This window comes from Phocoena sinus, chromosome 2, assembly GCF_008692025.1.
Source record: "Phocoena sinus isolate mPhoSin1 chromosome 2, mPhoSin1.pri, whole genome shotgun sequence".
NCBI lineage: Eukaryota > Metazoa > Chordata > Mammalia > Artiodactyla > Phocoenidae > Phocoena > Phocoena sinus.
In genome coordinates, this window is record NC_045764.1 from 79,191,089 (window position 1) to 79,209,607 (window position 18,519).

The following is an 18,519-nucleotide window of genomic DNA, read 5'->3' on the forward strand; positions in this document are numbered from 1 at the left end:
ATTTTGACCCTGCTAAATATAGCTGAAGGGGAGAAGAAATCTTTATTAAAAATCTAAGTAGGGCTTCCCTGGTGGTGCAGTGGTTGAGAGTCCACCTGCCAATGCGGGGGACGCGGGTTCGTTCCCCGGTCCGGGAGGATCCCACATGCCGCGGAGCGGCTGGGCCCATGAGTCATGGCCGCTGAGCCTGCACGTCCGGAGCCTGTGCTCCGCAACGGGAGAGGCCACAACAGTGAGAGGCCCGCGTACAGCAAAAAAAAAAAAAACATCTAAGTAATCGGGGCTTCCCTGGTGGCACAGTGGTTGGGAGTCTGCCTGCCAATGCAGGGGACACGGGTTCGAGCCCTGGTCTGGGAAGATCCCACATGCTGCAGGGCAACTGGGCCTGTGCGCCACAACTACTGAGCCTGCGCGTCTGGAGCCTGTGCTCCGCAACAAGAGAGGCCATGACAGTGAGAGGCCCGCGCACCGCGATGAAGAGTGGCCCCTGCTTGCCGCAACTAGAGAAAGCCCTTGCACAGAAACGAAGACCCAACACAGCCCAAAATAAATAAGTAAAAGTAAATTAAAAAAAAAATTATCTCCGTAGAAAAATCTAAGTAATCAAGGTACTTCCCTGGTAGTCCAGTGTTTAAGACCCACGCTCCCAATGCAGGGAGCCCGGGTTCAATTCCTGGTCGGGGAACTAAGATCCCACATACCACAACTAAGCACGGGTGCTGCGACTAGAGAAGCCCACGTGCCATGACGAAGACCCTGCACAGCCGAAATAAGGAAATTAATCAATTAATTTTAAAAAAAGATAATACGTTTTCCCAACAATTCTTTACCATTTTATTATTACCACAGCAATTCATATTTATTGTAGAACAGGTAGAAATATAGGAACCAAAGTAGCTAAAAATTTGACCGTATAGAGCTAGATATCACTGTTAACATTTTGTACATAAGGTGATGCGTTTTCATTCCCCTTTATAGCTCTTCCTCCGATGTCCCACCACTTCCTTGCTCCTTAACTCCATGTTTTCTGCTACCCCTAACCTCACCCCTTCCTGATGAATTTATTCTGTTAAAGGACCTAGATAACCAGATGTCATTCTTACCCTTGGTGACTTCTCGGCAGCTTTGTATATTGTCAGCCGACCTTCTCTTGGTTTCCATGGTATTTTACCTTCCCTGTTCTCCTCATGACTCTTTAAGACCACTTCTCTTCTTGCCCCCAGGTTTCTAGTCCTTGCTGTCTTTCCTCTCCCATGGCACCCCATCCTCCATTTAAACGACTGTTGAATGTAGTTCTCCATCCTAACTGCTGGCTCCAGCTGACACTTTTAGTCGCCTGCTGGTCAGCTCCACTTGAATGCTCCTCCGGCATCTCTGATTTGGCATGTCAATGCCTCCACCAAGCATATCCTCTTCCATTTCTGTCGGTCAAGCCAGGCTGGAACTTGGGAGCTTTCTTACTCTTTCTTCTCGTTAATCCCTTATCTCAACCATCTCATTTAGTCACCTGTTTTCTGTGCATATGTAATAAAATCCAGAATGCCTAGCCTGGCTCTCAAAGCCCTGTGAAATCTAGCGCCAGCCCAACTTTTCTTTGTGACCCTCACGCGCCTTTACTGAGCTCTTTCCTGTCACTCATCCCTGATTCATGTGTTCCTGTCCCCGAGCCTTTGCTTATACTCTTCCCATGACCTCAGTCTCCTCTTCCCCACACTTACTAGGCCAGATTCTGTTCAGATGCGCTTCTTCCATGAAGTCCTCCCCACCACCCAGACTACTAGTAACCATTCCCTCTTTTGAATTCCCTTAGAGTTTCAACAGATCTCTTTGTAGCAGTCACTCCTGTCTTGCATGGTGCTTTTTTGTACCTTTGTCTTAGCTCCCCTAGTACACTATTACATAAATAAATTTGAGAGCAACTGATATATTTCAATTTCCTAATTTTAAAGATGAGGAAACTGAATTCCAGGAGACCACCTTTGCAGCCACACAGCTATGAAATCCAAGATTAAAACCCAAATCTCCCAATTCTCAAACCAGCCCCCTCCTCTACACTTATTTAGTCGGCACTAAAAAGCACCTACTCGGGACTTCCCTGGCAGTCCAGCAATTAAGACTCCACGCTTCCAATACAGGGGACATGGGTTTGATCCCTGGACAGGGAACTAAGATTCTACATGCTGTGCGGTGTGGCCAAAAAGCAAAACAAAACAAAAAAGCAATAAAAAATAAAAAGCACCTACTCAGTGCCAGACATTCTTCTAAGCATTATATATATATAAACTAATTTAATCCCCATTTTATAGAAGAGGAAACTCAATGCAAACCCAAGTAGTCTGGTGCCAGGGTCTATCCTTTCGCCATTGTACCATCCTGCCCTTCTTCATGAGAGGGAGGAGGGATTAGGAGTTAGGGGGGAATGTTTCTAATAATTATATTATTACTACTGATATTTCTATCTCTACATTATTTTTATTGGTAGGTTATTATTATTATTGATGTTATTTTCATATCCTGGCACTACTTGAAGCACTTTATGGGAATCAGTTTATATCATCCTCCCATCACCTCAAGAGATAGATGCTTTATCATCATCATACCCATCTTACAGGTGATTTTAGCCAAGGTAAAGAAGAGAAAATAACTTCCCAAGTTAACACAGTATTGACCAAGCTAGAATTGGAATCCAAGGAGTCTGGGTCTGACATCTCAGCCCTTAACCCTCATGCTAAACCGTCTCTTAGGTTCTTAGTAGTGCTGAGTCATTGGGAAACTTATCTTCTGTTTGTCTCAGCATCCTCCTCTGTTATGGGACAGGTGGCAAAATACCTTACAGGGTTTTTGAAGTTCATGTGAAATATTTCTATGTATGACAAATGCTGATCCAAGGCAGCCCTTCTCCCTTTTACAGCTTTACATCTCATGAAATCTTTGATTGGTGAAACTAAAGCAGTCGCCCTAGTTCATGCACACCTGTTTTGAATTGCTCATTCAATCAGTTTCAGCTGATATCTGAATAAGCTCTCACCTTAGTAGCTGGATGAGTCATCACGCTCCTTACAGGCTCACAGGTGCCATCTAGTGATAGAGAAGAGAAATGCAAGTTAGTCAGGTAAAACCCTGGAAGAAGGCAGGGGTTTTTTTGTTGTTTTGTGGTGGTTGGAAACACGTTGCAGTGAAAAATGGGTATATTGTACCAAAAGTTTTAGTAGGTTACTTAAGATTTTGCATAAAGATACAGTTAATTCACTGTTGTTAAATCTTATGCTTTTAGAATGGAATTAAGACAGGTTCTTGATCAGTTTTAATCTGTGTGCATCTTTAAAAGACCTTGGCATTACGGGGAGTCTCATTTTATTGATATTTGTTCTTCTTGTTCTGAGTTGTTGTCACTGAAGGTAATAAACACCTAATTGTTAAAAATGGATATAATTAACAAATTAATTTGTTGTGTCCATCTGCTCGCTGTATCCAATGCTAGTCCTCAAACTTTTCCATATTTTGTTTTTGTGAAACCATCTACTGTTCTTCCGTTAGGAAAGAAATCTATTAAGTTGCTTTCCAAAGCATTTATCATCATCAGGTTGTTTCTTTGTTAGCAGATGATAGCTTTTTCGATTAATATGGAAGACATGGGTGAAGGTGGACTTGACACTGAGAGGATTATACTCCATGTGACATGGTTGCCAAAACAGCAAGTATTCTTCAGGGCATAAACACAAAACACAGCTCCTTCAATCATGTATACAACTCAGACACACACTTGAGAGCTTTTGCCACATTCCCTATGAACCAGGGAATGTTAATGAGGGTAGAGAGTAGTTAGAGCTCAGCTTCAGTGTATGCTAATTGCAAATTTGCTGATATTCTGGATTCTAGACCTTGCTTGTATGAGCGAACAGCCTTCACGCTCATTTGCCTTCACAAAGACGATTCCCAGACTTAAGTGCAGCGTAGTTTCAGCAGTGCCTTTTCTGTTCTCCCAGGCAACTTTACTCACATAACAAAAACAACGGTAATGTTGTGTTTACTAATTATAGGAGCTACCGTACAAAGTCCTTAATAGGCATGATTTCATTTAATACTGTTTAAATCCCTATAAGGCTCCATGTGTTTGTATTTTTCACAGATCTTTTCCTGTAATTGATATCTAGTCTTATAGCGTTGTGGTCAGAAAAGATACTTGATACAATTTTAATTTTCTTAAATTTACCAAGGCTTGATTTGTGATCCAGGATATGATCTATCCTGGAGAATGTTCCATGAGCACTTGAGAAAAATGTGTATTCTGTTGTTTTTGGATGGAATGTCCTATAAATATCAATTAAGTCCATCTTTTTTTTTTTTTTACATCTTTATTGGAGTATAATTGCTTTACAATGCTGTGTTAGTTTCTGCTTTATAACAAAGTGAATCAGTTATACATATACATATGTTCCCACATCTCCTCCCTCTTGCATCTCCCTCACTCCCACCCTCCCTATCCCACCCATCCAGGTGGTCACAAAGCACCGAGCTGATCTCCCTGTGCTATGCAGTTGCTTCCCACTAGCTATCTACCTTACGTTTGGTAGTGTATATATGTCCATGACTCTCTCTCACTTTGTCACAGCTTACCCTTCCCCCTTCCCATATCCTCAAGTCCATGCTGTAGTAGGTCTGTGTCTTTATTCCCGTCTTACCCCTAGGTTCTTCATGACATTTTTTTTTAACATCTTTATTGGAGTATAATTGCTTTACAATGGTATGCTAGTTTCTGCTTTATAACAAAGTGAATCAGTTATACATATACATATGTTTCCATATCTCCTCCCTCTTGCGTCTCCCTCACTCCCACCCTCCCTAGCCCACCCCTCTAGGTGGTCACAAAGCACCGAGCTGATCTCCCTGTGCTATGCGGCTGCTTCCCACTAGCTATCTGTTTTACGTGTGGTAGTGTATATATGTCAATGCCACTCTTTCACTTTGTCACAGCTTATGCTTCCCCCTCCCCATATCCTGAAGTCCATTCTCTAGTAGGTCTGTGTCTTTATTCCTGTCTTACCCCTAGGTTCTTCATGACATTTTCTTTTTCTTAAATTCCATATAGATGTGTTAGCATATGGTATTTGTCTTTCTCTTTCTGACTTACTTCACTCTGTATGACAGACTCTAGGTCCATCCACCCCATTACAAATAGCTCAATTTCGTTTCTTTTTATGGCTGAGTAATATTCCATTGTATATATATGCCACATCTTCTTTATCCATTCATCAGATGATGGACACTTAGGTTGTTTCCATCTCCTGGCTCTTGTAAATAGAGCTGCAATGAACATTTTGGTACATGATTCTTTTTGAATTATGGTTTTCTCAGGGTATATGCCCAGTAGTGGGATTGCTGGGTCATATGGTAGTTCTATTTGTAGTTTTTTTAAGGAACCTCCATACTGTTCTCCATAGTGGCTGTACCAATTCACATTCCCACCAGCAGTGCAAGAGTGTTCCCTTTTCTCCACACCGTCTCCAGCATTTATTGTTTCTAGATTTTTAAATGATGGCCATTCTGACCAGCGTGAGGGGCTACCTCACTGTAGTTTTGATTTGCATTTCTATAATGATTAATGATGTTGAGCATTCTTTCATGTGTTTGTTGGCAATCTGTATATCTTCTTTGGAGAAATGTCTATTTAGGTGTTCTGCCCATTTTTGGATTGGGTTGTTTGTTTTTTTGTTATTGAGCTGCAAGAAACTGCTTGCAAATTTTGGAGATTAATCCTTTGTCTTTTGCTTCATTTGCAAATATTTTCTCCCATTCTGAGGGTTGTCTTTTGGTCTTGTTTATGGTTTCCTTTGCTGTGCAAAAGCTTTTAAGTTTCATTAAGTCCCATTTGTTTACTTTTGTTTTTATTTCCATTTCTCTAGGAGGTGGGTCAAAAAGGATCTTGCTGTGATTTATGTCATAGAGTGTTCTGCCTGTGTTTTCCTCTAAGAGTTTGATAGTTTCTGGCCTTACATTTAGGTCTTTAATCCATTTTGAGCTTATTTTTGTGTATGGTGTTAGGGAGTGATCTAATCTCATACTTTTACATGTACCTATCCAGTTTTCCCAGCACCACTTGTTGAAGAGGCTGTCCTTTCTCCACTGTACATTCCTGCCTCCTTTATCAAAGATAAGGTGACTATATGTGCATGGGTTTATCTCTGGGCTTTCTATCCTGTTCCATTGATCTGTATATCTGTTTTTGTGCCAGTACCATGCTGTCTTGATTACTGTAGCTTTGTAGTATAGTCTGAAGTCAGGGAGCCTGATTCCTCCAGCTCTGTTTTTAGTTCTCAAGATTGCTTTGGCTATTTGGCATCTTTTGTGTTTCCATACAAATTGTGAAATTTTTTGTTCTAGTTCTGTGAAAAATGCCAATGGTAGTTTGATAGGGATTGCATTGAACGTGTAGATTGCTTTGGGTACTAGAGTCATTTTCACAATGTTGATTCTTCCAATCCAAGAACATGGTATGTCTCTCCATCTATTTGTATCATCTTTAATTTCTTTCATCAGTGTCTTATAATTTTCTGCATACAGGTCTTTTGTCTCCTTAGGTAGGTTTATTCCTAGATATTTTATTCTTTTTGTTGCAATGGTAAATGGGAGTGTTTTCTTGATTTCACTTTCAGATTTTTCATCATTAGTGTATAGGAATGCCAGAGATTTCTGTGCATTAATTTTGTATCCTGCTACTTTACCAAATTCATTGATTAGCTCTAGTAGTTTTCTGGTAGCATCTTTAGGATTCTCTATGTATAGTATCATGTCATCTGCAAACAGTGACAGCTTTACTTCTTCTTTTCCGATGTGGATTCCTTTTATTTCCTTTTCTTCTCTGATTGCTGTGGCGAAAACTTCCAAAACTATGTTGAATAAGAGTGGTGAGAGTGGGCAACCTTGTCTTGTTCCTGATCTTAGTGGAAATGCTTTCAGTTTTTCACCATTGAGGACGATGTTGGCTGTGGGCTTGTCGTATATGGCCTTTATTATGTAGAGGAAAGTTCCCTCTATGCCTACTTTCTGGAGAGTTTTTATCATAAATGAGTGTTGAATTTTGTTTAAAGCTTTCTCTACATCTATTGAGATGATCATATGGTTTTTCTCCTTCAGTTTGTTAATATGGTGTATCACGTTGATTGATTTGCGTATATTGAAGAATCCTTGCATTCCTGGAATAAACCCCACTTGATCATGGTGTATGATCCTTTTAATGTGCTGTTGGATTCTGTTTGCTAGTATTTTGTTGAGAATTTTTGCATCTATGTTCATCAGTGATATTGGCCTATAGTTTTCTTTCTTTGTGACATCCTTGTCTGGTTTTGGTATCAGGGTGATAGTGGCCTTGTAGAATGAGTTTGGGAGTGTTCCTCTCTGCTACATTTTGGAAGAGTTTGAGAAGGATAGGTGTTAGCTCTTCTCTAAATGTTTGATAGAATTTGCCTGTGGAGCCATCTGGCCCTGGGCTTTTGTTTGTTGGAAGATTTTTAATCACAGTTTCAATTTCAGTGCTTGTGATTGGTCTGTTCATATTTTCTGTTTCTACCTGATTCAGTCTTGGCAGGTTGTGCATTTCTAAGAATTTGCCCATTTCTTCCAGGTTGTCCATTTTATTGGCATAGAGTTGCTTGTAGTAATCTCTCATGATCTTTTTTATTTCTGCAGTGTCAGTTGTTACTTCTCCTTTCTCATTTCTAATTCTATTGATTTGAGTCTTCTCCCTTTTTTTCTTGATGAGTCTGGCTAGTGGTTTATCTATTTTGTTTATCTTCTCAAAGAACCAGCTTTTAGTTTTATTGATCTTTGCTATCGTTTCCTTCATTTCTTTTTCATTTATTTCTAACCTGATCTTTATGATTTCTTTCCTTCTGCTAACTTTGGGGTATTTTGGTTCTTCTTTGTCTAATTGCTTTAGGTGTAAGTTTAGGTTGTTTATTTGAGATTTTTCTTGTTTCTTGAGGTTGTATTGTATAGCTATAATCTTCCCTCTTAGAACTGCCTTTGCTGCACCCCATAGGTTTTGGGTCGTTGTGTTTTCACTGTCATTTCTTTCTAGGTATTTTTTGATTTCCTCTTTGATTTCTTTAGTAATCACTTCGTTATTAAGTAGTGTATTGTTTAGCCTCCATCTGTTTGTATTTTTTACAGATCTCTTCCTGTAATTGATATCTCGTCTCATAGTGCTGTGGTCAGAAAAGATACTTGATACAATTTCAATTTTCTTAAATTTACCAAGTCTTGATTTGTGAACCAGGATATGATCTATCCTGGAGAATGTTCCATGAGCACTTGAGAAAAATTTGTAGTCTGTTATTTTTGGATGGAATATCCTATAAATAGCAATTAAGTCCATCTTGTTTAATATATCATTTAAAGCTTGTGTTTCCTTATTTATTTTCATTTTGGATGATCTGTCCATTGGTGAAAGTGGGGTATTAAAGTCCCCTACTATGAATGTTTTACTGTCGATTTCCCCTTTTATGGCTGTTATTATTTGCCTTATGTATTGAGGTGCTCGTATGTTGGGTGCATAAATGTTTACAATTGTTATATCTTCTTCTTGGATTGATCCCTTGATCATTATGTAGTGTCATTCTTCGTCTCTTCTTTTTTTTTTTTGCGGTACGCGGACCTCTCACTGTTGTGGCCTCTCCCATTGCGGAGGTTCAACGGCCATGGCTCACGGGCCCAGCCGCTCCGCGGCATGTGGGATCTTCCCGGACCGGGGCACGAACCCATGTCCCCTGCATCGGCAGGCAGACTCTCAACCACTGTGCCACCAGGGAAGCCCCTTCGTCTCTTCTAATAGTCTTTATTTTAAAGTCTGTTTTGTCTGATATGAGAATTGCTACTCCAGCTTTCTTTTGGTTTCCATTTGCATGGAATATCTTTTTCCATCCCCTTACTTTCAGTCTGTATGTGTCCGTAGGTCTGAAGTGGGTCTCTTGTAGACAGCATATATATGGGTCTTGTTTTTGTATCCATTCAGCCAGTCTGTGTCTTTTGGTGGGAGCATTTAATCCATTTACATTTAAGGTAATTATCGATATGTATGTTCCTATTCCCATTTTCTTAATTGTTTTGGGTTTGTTATTGTAGGTCTTTTCCTTCGCTTGTGTTTCTTGCCTAGAGAATTTCGTTTAGCATTTGTTGTAAAGCTGGTGTGGTGGTGCTGAACTGTTTCAGCTTTTTTTTTTTTTGCGGTACGTGCGCCTCTCACTGCCATGGCCTCTCCCGCCATGGAGCACAGGCTCCGGACACACAGGCCCAGCGGCCATGGCCCACGGGCCCAGCCGCTCCACAGCATGTGGGATCCCCCCGGACCGGGGCACAAACCCCCGTCCCCTGCATCGGCAGGCGGACTCCCAACCACTGCGCCACCAGGGAAGCCCCTGTCTCAGCTTTTGCTTGTCTGGAAAGGTTTTAATTTCTCCATCAAATCTGAGTGAGATCCTTGCTGGGTAGAGTAATCTCGGTTGTAAATTTTTCTCCTTCATCACTTTAAATATGTCCTGCCACTCCCTTCTGGCTTGCAGAGTTTCTGCTGAAAGATCAGCTGTTAACCTTATGGGGATTCCCTTGTGTGTTATTTGTTGTTTTTCCCTTGCTGCTTTTAATATGTTTCCTTTGTATTTAATTTTTGACAGCTTGATTAATATGTGTCTTGGCGTGTTTCTCCTTGGATTTATCATGTTTGGGACTCGCTGTGCTTCCTGGACTTGATTAACTATTTCCTTTCCCATATTAGGGAAGTTTTCAAACTATAGTCCCTTCAAATATTTTCTCAGTCCCTTTCTTTTTCTCTTCTTCTTTGGGACCCCTGTGATTCAAATGTTTGTGCATTTAATGTTGTCCCAGAGGTCTCTGAGACTGTCCTCAGTTCTTTTCATTCTTTTTTCTTTATTCTGCTCTGCAGTAGTTATTTCCACTATTTTATCTTCCAGGTCACTTATCTGTTCTTCTGCCTCAGTTATTCTGCTATTGATCCCTTGTAGAGAATTTTTAATTTCATTTATTGTGTTGTTCATCGTTGCTTGTTTCCTCTTTAGTTCTTCTAGGTCCTTGTTAAATGTTTCTTGCATTTTCTCTATTCTATTTCCAAGATTTTGGATCATCTTTACTTTCATTATTCTGAATTCTTTCTCAGGTAGACTACCTATTTCCTCTTCATTTGTTAGGTCTGGTGGGTTTTTACCTTGCCCCTTCATCTGCTGTGTATTTTTCTGTCTTCTCATTTTGCTTATCTTACTGTGTTTGGGGTCTCCTTTTTGCAGGCTGCAGGTTCGTAGTTCCCGTTGTTTTTAGCATCTGTCCCCAGTGGCTAAGGTTGGTTCAGTCGGTTGTGTAGGCTTCCTGGTGGAGGGGACTAGTGCCTGTGTTCTGGTGGATGAGGCTGGATCTTGTCTTTCTGGTGGGATTACATCTGTATATTCGTAATGAAAATAAATGAGGCTTAGAAAACTAAGAAACTTACCCAAGGCTACACAGTTGGTAAACAATGCATACAAAGTATTCATTTCCCAGTCTGTCCCCTTTGTTAGATTGAAATTAAAAGCAAGAGTTACAGCTTTCTAATGCTTGAGTCTTCCATACAGTGCCTGACTTTTAGTAGGTACTTGATAAATGTGTATTTGATACCTGTGAAGTCTTTCTTGGCCAACCAGACTTCTGGTTCTGATTCCTTCTTATGTGAAACAAACTCAAGTAGAAGAACTGTAGTGAGAATGAAACAGCAGGGGAAGAAGGTGAGGCAGGTCCTAGAGCCAGTGGAGAAAGGTAAAGGGTATAGCCATAGTAGTGTTTCAGGAGGGAGAGCTTCATTTTCGGCCACAGGTTGACTCCCTAATAAAGAAAGATAGGTTAATTTGGCTGAGACCTCGATCACATTAATTTAAACTGACACTCCAGAGTTACGTGTCAAAAGATTTAGTCAGATGCGTGTTAAATTGATTTGGGCTTTCTTTCCTGCCCCTTCATCTTCATATATTGCTAAATCTTTAAGCAAGTTTAACCATAAACCAAATGCTACCTATCACCCTCGAGACCATTAAGTAATTAGCCCTCACAGCAATCAGAGAAGAAAAAGAAATAAAAAGAATCCAAATTGGAAAAGAAGTAAAACTGTCACTGTTTGCAGATGACTATACATAGAGAATCCTAAAGATGCTACCAGAAAACTACTAGAGCTAGTCAGTGAATTTGGTAAAGTAGCAGGATACAAAATTAATGCACAGAAATCTCTGGCATTCCTATACACTAATGATGAAAACTCTGAAAGAGAAGTTAAGGAAACACTCCCATTTACCATTGCAACAAAAAGAAAAAAATACCTAGGAACAAATCTACCTAAGGAGAGAAAAGACTTGTATGCAGAAAACTATAGGACACTGATGAAAGAAATTAAAGATGATACAAACAGATGGAGAGATATACCATGTTCTTGGATTGGAAGAATCAACATTGTGAAAATGACTCTACTACCCAAAGCAATCTACACGTTCGATGCAATCCCTATCAAACTACCACTGGCTAGAACTAGAACAAAAAACTGCATGGTCTGTATGGAAACACAAAAGATGCCGAATAGCCAAAGCAATCTTGAGAACTAAAAACGGAGCTGGAGGAATCAGGCTCCCTGACTTCAGACTATACTACAAAGCTACAGTAATCAAGACAGTATGGTATTGGCACAAAAAGAAATTTAGATCAATGGAACAGGATAGAAAGCCCAGAGATAAACCCACGCACATGTGATCACCTTATCTTTGATAAAGGAGGCAAGAATATACAATGGAGAAAGGACAGCCTCTTCAATAAATGGTGCTGGGAAAACTGTATAGCTACATTTAAAAGAATGAAATTACAACACTCCCTAACACCATATACAAAAATAAACTTAAAATAGATTAAAGACCTAAATGTAAGGCCAGACACTATAAAACTCTTAAAGGAAAACATAGGCAGAACACTCTATGACATAAATCACAGCAAGATCCTTTTTGACCCACCTCCTAGAGAAATGGAAATAAAAACAAAAATAAACAAATGGGACCTAATGAAACTTCAAAGCTTTTGTACAGCAAAGGAAACCATAAGCAAGACCAAAAGACAACCCTCAGAATGGGAGAAAATGTTTGCAAACGAAGCAACTGACAAAGGATTAATCTGCAAAATATACAAGCAGCTCGTGCAGATCAATATCAAAAAAAGAAGCAACCCAGTCCAAAAATGGGCAGAACACCTAAATAGACATTTCTACAAAGAAGATAAACAGATTGCCAACAAACACAAGAAAGGATGCTCAACATCACTAATCATTAGAGAAATGCAAATCAAAACCACAATGAGGTATCACCTCACACTGGTCAGAACGGTCATCATCAAAAAATCTACAAACAATAAATGCTGGAGAGGGTTGTAGTGAAAAGGGAACCCTTGTGCACTGTTGGTGGGAATGTAAATTGATACAGCCACTATGGAGAACAGTATGGAAGTTCCTTAAAAAACTAAAAATAGGGCTTCCCTGGTGGCATAGTGGTTGAGAGTCCGCCTGCCAATGCAGGAGACGCGGGTTCATGCCCCGGTCCGGGAAGATCCCACATGCTGTGGAGCAGCTGGGCCCGTGAGCCATGGCCGCTGAGCCTGCGCATCCGGAGCCTGTGCTCCGCAATAGGAGAGGCCACAACAGTGAGAAGCCCACGTACCGCAAAAAAAAATAATAAAAATAAAAATTGGCCCTTTTGAGGAGTGGTTTTTATGCTGCTTGTCTTGAGTTTTGAAGGAACTGGGACCAGCTCTTTCCCCTCTCTCTCATTCTCCTTCCCTCACTGGGTTTTGAGGAGGCTTGCACTGTCCTTTGTGGCTGCTCTTCGTGACTCTGCTGGTTTCCCCCTAAACCACATAGACTAAGTCTGCTGAGTCTTGTGTAACCAAGCACCACATACGTGGCAGTGCTTGACTCAAGAAAGGCTATAACAGGCCCTGGGAACTGGCTCCCTGTGGCATTTCACAGCGTTGATCCTGAGTGTCTGCTTTGTCCCTTACGCATCAGAGGGTCTTTGCAGAACTGTAGAGTTTTAAGACTTGTGCTACTTTGCTGTGGTACATTATTTGTGCATTTAACTGTACTTAACATATTGGTCCTAAACTTTATTTTTTTACTCTGTATCCTTAATTTTGTTAATTGTGCAGCTGTTCTCTGTTTTCTTTCTTAGCTGGTAACTTTTATAGTCTGGTAATGCTCATTTTAACATTATGTGAAGGCTTTGGTCCTTGGGTCCCCTCTTAAATTTATGAAAGTAGATGAAATTGAATTTCTAGCAAATTGATGAACAATAATGAGCCAGGTTTTTCTGGGGTCTCTGGATTCGCAAACCAAAATAATACAGTGACTAGAATTTGAAATTGGACTCATTTTTAAAGCCTAAGAGAGAGGAGTACATGGCAAACGCAGGTGACCCACAGCTCAGCTTGGCCCCCAACCTGGCACTTTTTTTTTTTAAGCGTGACGAAATGTTTATTATAAGTTCAAGCATGAATCGACACCAGAGAGTCCATATGAAAGGGAATCAATGTAACATATAGGACAGAGGACTTGTTCAGACTTCACAACTCACTAGACATAAGAATATATACATCTTTGATGAAGCCACAAGAATGTAATGTGTGTATAAAGGCTTTTATCCGTAGTGGCACTTCTTATTTTTTAAAATAGATTCTTTATAGAGCATGGAGAGTAGATCACATGTGAACAAAGGTGAATGGATTTTTCCCTTTCCTTTACATTATTTTTCCTACCAGTATGTCCTATCATTTTATTTTTTTCTACTGAAATAATTTCCAGTTATCCTGGTTCATGTTTTACTTTTTTTGTGTGGATAGAAAGGAATCTTGTGTACCCAGTGTACTCTATTTGCCTGCCTGATGGTTTGCCTCTTCCTGACCTCACATAAACTAGCAGGGGGAAGGAGCCCAGCATTGGAGACTGTTGCTCTGGCTACATGGATGATTTCCAGGTGGGCGTCAGAAGAGCTGCCTCTTCTTGTGTTGGGCTTGCTGGCGTCTGTGCTGAGTGGGTAATAGCCAGGTGCTGGCCATGTTGAGGAACCAACTCTGTTCTCCCATCTTCTTAGGACATGTAAGCTGCTTCTGACTGATCAACAACAACAACAAAAAGGTTAATTCTGGATTTAAAATTTAGTGTAAGCAGCTCATTTTTTTAAAGAGGAAGAAGGGAAAAACGAATCAATTTTAGGGCTAAAAATAACCATTCCAGAGAAGTATTTATGAAGTATTGATTGATTGTTTGCACAGTGGAAGAAAGATTAATCTCTCCACCTCTAATGATAACCCTCATCAAAATCAGCTTTCTACGAGAGTTTGCTGTATCTGTGTCTGGTTCCCTGAGAATGTGAGTTACTTTGGGCAAATTCTGTTTCATTCTTCCTTTTCTGTATCTCCTAATTCCTGGTGTAACACCTCATCACACTCAGGAGGCATTCCTAAAAGTACTCTTCTAATTGAATAGAGACAGAATAAAGAAATATGTCTGAAGAACTTCTGCAGAGATCCAGTTGAATTTCATTTATACCCATTCAGAAGGAGTATTTGAAATACAGAACTCAGGATTCAGTTGACCAATGAGTTCAGCAATAAGAGGAAAGTAAGAAGAAAACAGATTCAAATGAAGTAGCCATTGATCTGAACAGAAACCTTTTGAGTCTTAGAATTGCAGTGCTGAATGTTAGAAATCATTTCAGTGATGAAATTCAAATGTGGTTATGTGTTCCTGATAATTACTTTGTAAATTGAAAATATTTCTATGTTAAAATTTATTATAAGGAGACATACTTGCTGTGACAAAGGCACATGTATTTGTGTAAATTTAAAGGCCCTGTACTTTGTCAGAGAAATAGCCACATGTTCCCGGTTCAGCTTTGTGTGACATTGGACATGCTACTAACACCTTTTTACCACAGTTTATCAAATGGGAATAACATATATCTTACAGGGTTTTGTGATACTCAAATAAGATAATGTATCTAAAAAACATTTTCTTTAGGATGGTCAAATGTTGTTAGTCTTCCCATCTTCCTATCTAGAAAATACAGAAATTTTCTAAGTTGTATAAATTTTTCTTCTTGTGTAATTCTGTCAAAACAGATAGAAATAAAAATTTTATATTTTAGGACATCCTTTTAATGCATTTTAATATTAAATATTAAAATACATCAGTTTCAAAAGTATTTATACAAATTCTTAAATTACATTAGAGAATTTAATAAACTACATCTTGTTTTTGGATATTAAATGTTTGAATTCAATCTAGAATTATTATATTGTTGTAGGGTTTTTTTTTCACATTTGATATATCTATTAAGGATGATTGCTTTCCCTTGTGAAATTCCCTTGGATTTATTTATGTGTTTGTTTTTTTATTATTTAGAGAAGTATAATATAGAAATGCATTAAAATTAGAAATAGACTTAGCGTATGATCCAGCAATCCCACTTCTGAGTATATCTCAAAAGGAAGTGAGATCAGTACATCAGAGAGCTATCTGCACTTCCATATTCATTGCATTATTCACAGTAGACAAGGTGTGAAAACAACCTAAATGCCTGTTAACAGGTGAATGGATCAAGATAATGGGGCATATATATAATGGAATGTTATTCAACTTTTAAAAAGAGGGAAATCCTGCCGTTTGCACAACATAAATGAACCTAGAGGACATTATGCCAAGTGAGATAAGCCAGAAAGACAAATACTACATGATGTCATTTATATATGGAATCTAAAATAGTTAAACTCATAGAAGCAGAAAGTAGAATGGTGGTTGCCAGGAGTGGGGGAAATGGGGAGATGGGTACAAAGTTTCAGTTATGCAAGGTGAGTAAGTTCTGGAGATCTGATGTACAGCATGACTATAGTTATCAAAGCTGTATTGTATACTTGAAATTTACTAAGTGTGTAGATCTTAAATGTTTTCACCACACATATACACACACACAAATGGTAACTAGTGATGGGTCTTCTAATTCACTTGATTGTAGTGATCATTTCACAGTGTATGCCTATACCAAACATCAAGTTATATGCCTTAAGTATATACAAGCTTTATTTGTCAACCATACCTTAATGAAGCTGTGGGGAGAAAAATTTTAGGAATACATTATTTCTGAATAGTTTTATTTTTGCCCTAAGCAAGTATTACTTTATAGTTAAATGTTATCATAAGCATTTACATTTAAATGTATTTATATCATTAAACTTCTTGAATATCTTCTAAAGTATATTATTTAAAATTGTAACCACTTAATTCCTCAAAAACCTGAAAAAAATTTTTGTTTAATATGTATGGGATGGGATGGACTTTAGTTTCTGTATTGTGTTAGTTAATGAACACCAGTAGAGGGAGCTCCAACTCATCTTTCTTGATAAATTTAGCTCTCAACTGAAAATGTATGTTTGTGGAAAAGGGCAGGCGGTGAAATAAACTTAAATAATACGTGGTTATAAACATTTTCAAAGGTACTAAAGAATGACAACTGTAATTCTTCTTACCTTTTAGGGGGAAAACAATCTCAGTTTGATTTCCATGCTTTTAAGTTAACTACCCTCAAATAACTAAACAGAAAACTTCTATGTAGCATAACCACTTGTAAGGAATCCATCAGGCAGCCCAAGCCTTTTAAAGTCAAGAATCTATGTCTGGTCAGTTGAGGAAGAGGAGGAAGAACAGTGGTGGTAATGTTATTGTTTGAAATAAGGTTAAATAAAATAAAATTTTATCAATTGGTAGATAGTCACAATAGCAATGTCATAATAAGGCGAACTGCTGAGTCACTGTGTAGAACAAGGAGAGAGAAAATTTCCATTTTACTTAGAGCTCTTATGCATTCAGAAGGTTTTTAAACCAAAATCTAGAAAGGCTGTAGAACCTTTGTCCCTATCTAGAGGGCTGGGCCTAATTATTACCTGTTGGTTTCTTTATAGACCCGAGAAGAAAATATCATGTGAGATTGCTGGCTTACAACAACATAGAAGATGGCTACCAGGCAGATCAAACAGTCAGTACTCCGGGATGCGTGTGTAAGTAAGAGTTACAGTAGCTTGTTTCACAATGTAAGACTCATACTCTTTTTTTCTCTACTTCCTTCTTTAAATTTAAGTCTCATTACTACTTGGATACCTTGGTGGTTCTATTACTTTCATATTCTCCAGGATACCTAACATAGTATCTTGAACAAGTACATACTCAGTAAATATTTAAGTGAGATGTATTTAATTATAAGAACCTATTTTAGTTTTGCAAGGAAGAGACCATTAGAAATTTAACTGTGGGGACTCCCCTGGTGGTGCAGGGGTTAAGAATCCGCCTGCCAGTGCAGGGGACACAGTTTCGAGCCCTGGTCTGGGAAGGTCCCACATGCCATGGAGCATCTAAGCCTGTGCACCACAACTACTGAGCCTGCGCTCTAGAGCTCACGAGCCACAGCTACTCAGCCTGCGTGCCACAACTACTGAGGCCCACACACCTAGAGCCCATGCTCTGCAACAAGAAAAGCCACCACAATGAGAAGCCCGTGCACCGCAACGAAGAGTAGCCCCTGCTTGCCACAACTAGAGAAAGCCCACATGCAGCAATGAAGACCCAACGCAGCAAAAATAAATTAATTAATTAAATAAAATTAAAAAAAAAAAAAAGAAATTTAACTGGGAAAATAACCCTGAATACCTACAAATACTAAGTTTTCTTTTATCTCCTTTAACCTTGAGGCTAATTATTTCATTCCAGTTGCTATTCAGTTTTATTGCTACTGAGAACTGTTTGGTTTTATTGCTCCTACAGAGGATGTCAGTCTAGTTTTAAGTCTACTGCTGGCTTTCTGAATGTCTTCGGCTGGTAGCTTGACTTCTCTGTGCTTCTGTCTTACATTCTAAGTATTGATAATATTTGATTCCTTATCTAACTTACGGAAGAGTCACTCAGGTTTGAATGATACATCTCTAGACCACTATGAACCTCTGGTGGAAGAAAGACCTAAAGGGTGGGGTGTTATGATTTTACCATTTTACCACTTTCTACATTAAATGTTACGCCATGTGGTAAATTAACATTGTCTTTTTCAATAGCTGTTCGTGATCGCATGGTTCCTCCTCCACCACCACCCCACCATCTCTATGCGAAGGCTAACACCTCATCTTCCATCTTCCTGCACTGGAGGAGGCCTGCGTTCACCACTGCACAAATAATTAACTACACCATCCGCTGTAACCCTGTTGGCCTGCAGAATGCTTCTTTGGTTTTATACCTTCAAACGTATGTAGCTTCTATTAATGGTTGTTTTCTTTGCTCTCCTCCCCACTCACACTTCCTTCTTTACTATCTTGGGCCAACTTGAGCTTCAGCTGTAAGCATTTGTCTTAGAACTTATCTTACTTATGTCAGGGCAGGGGATTTTGCATCTTTACCATAATCAGTTTTGAAAACCG

At 39.2% G+C, this 18,519-nt stretch overlaps 1 protein-coding gene across 1 annotated transcript in view; it reads left to right on the forward strand.

Moving 5' to 3' along the window:
- PRTG (protogenin) overlaps positions 1-18,519 on the forward strand; it is a 138,450-nt gene that overhangs the window by 92,841 nt on the left and 27,090 nt on the right. Inside the window, exons 12-13 of the mRNA XM_032623834.1 lie at positions 17,020-17,115; positions 18,160-18,346. Of these exons, the coding sequence (XP_032479725.1) occupies positions 17,020-17,115; positions 18,160-18,346 (283 nt within the window). The remainder of the gene's footprint in view (positions 1-17,019; positions 17,116-18,159; positions 18,347-18,519) is intronic.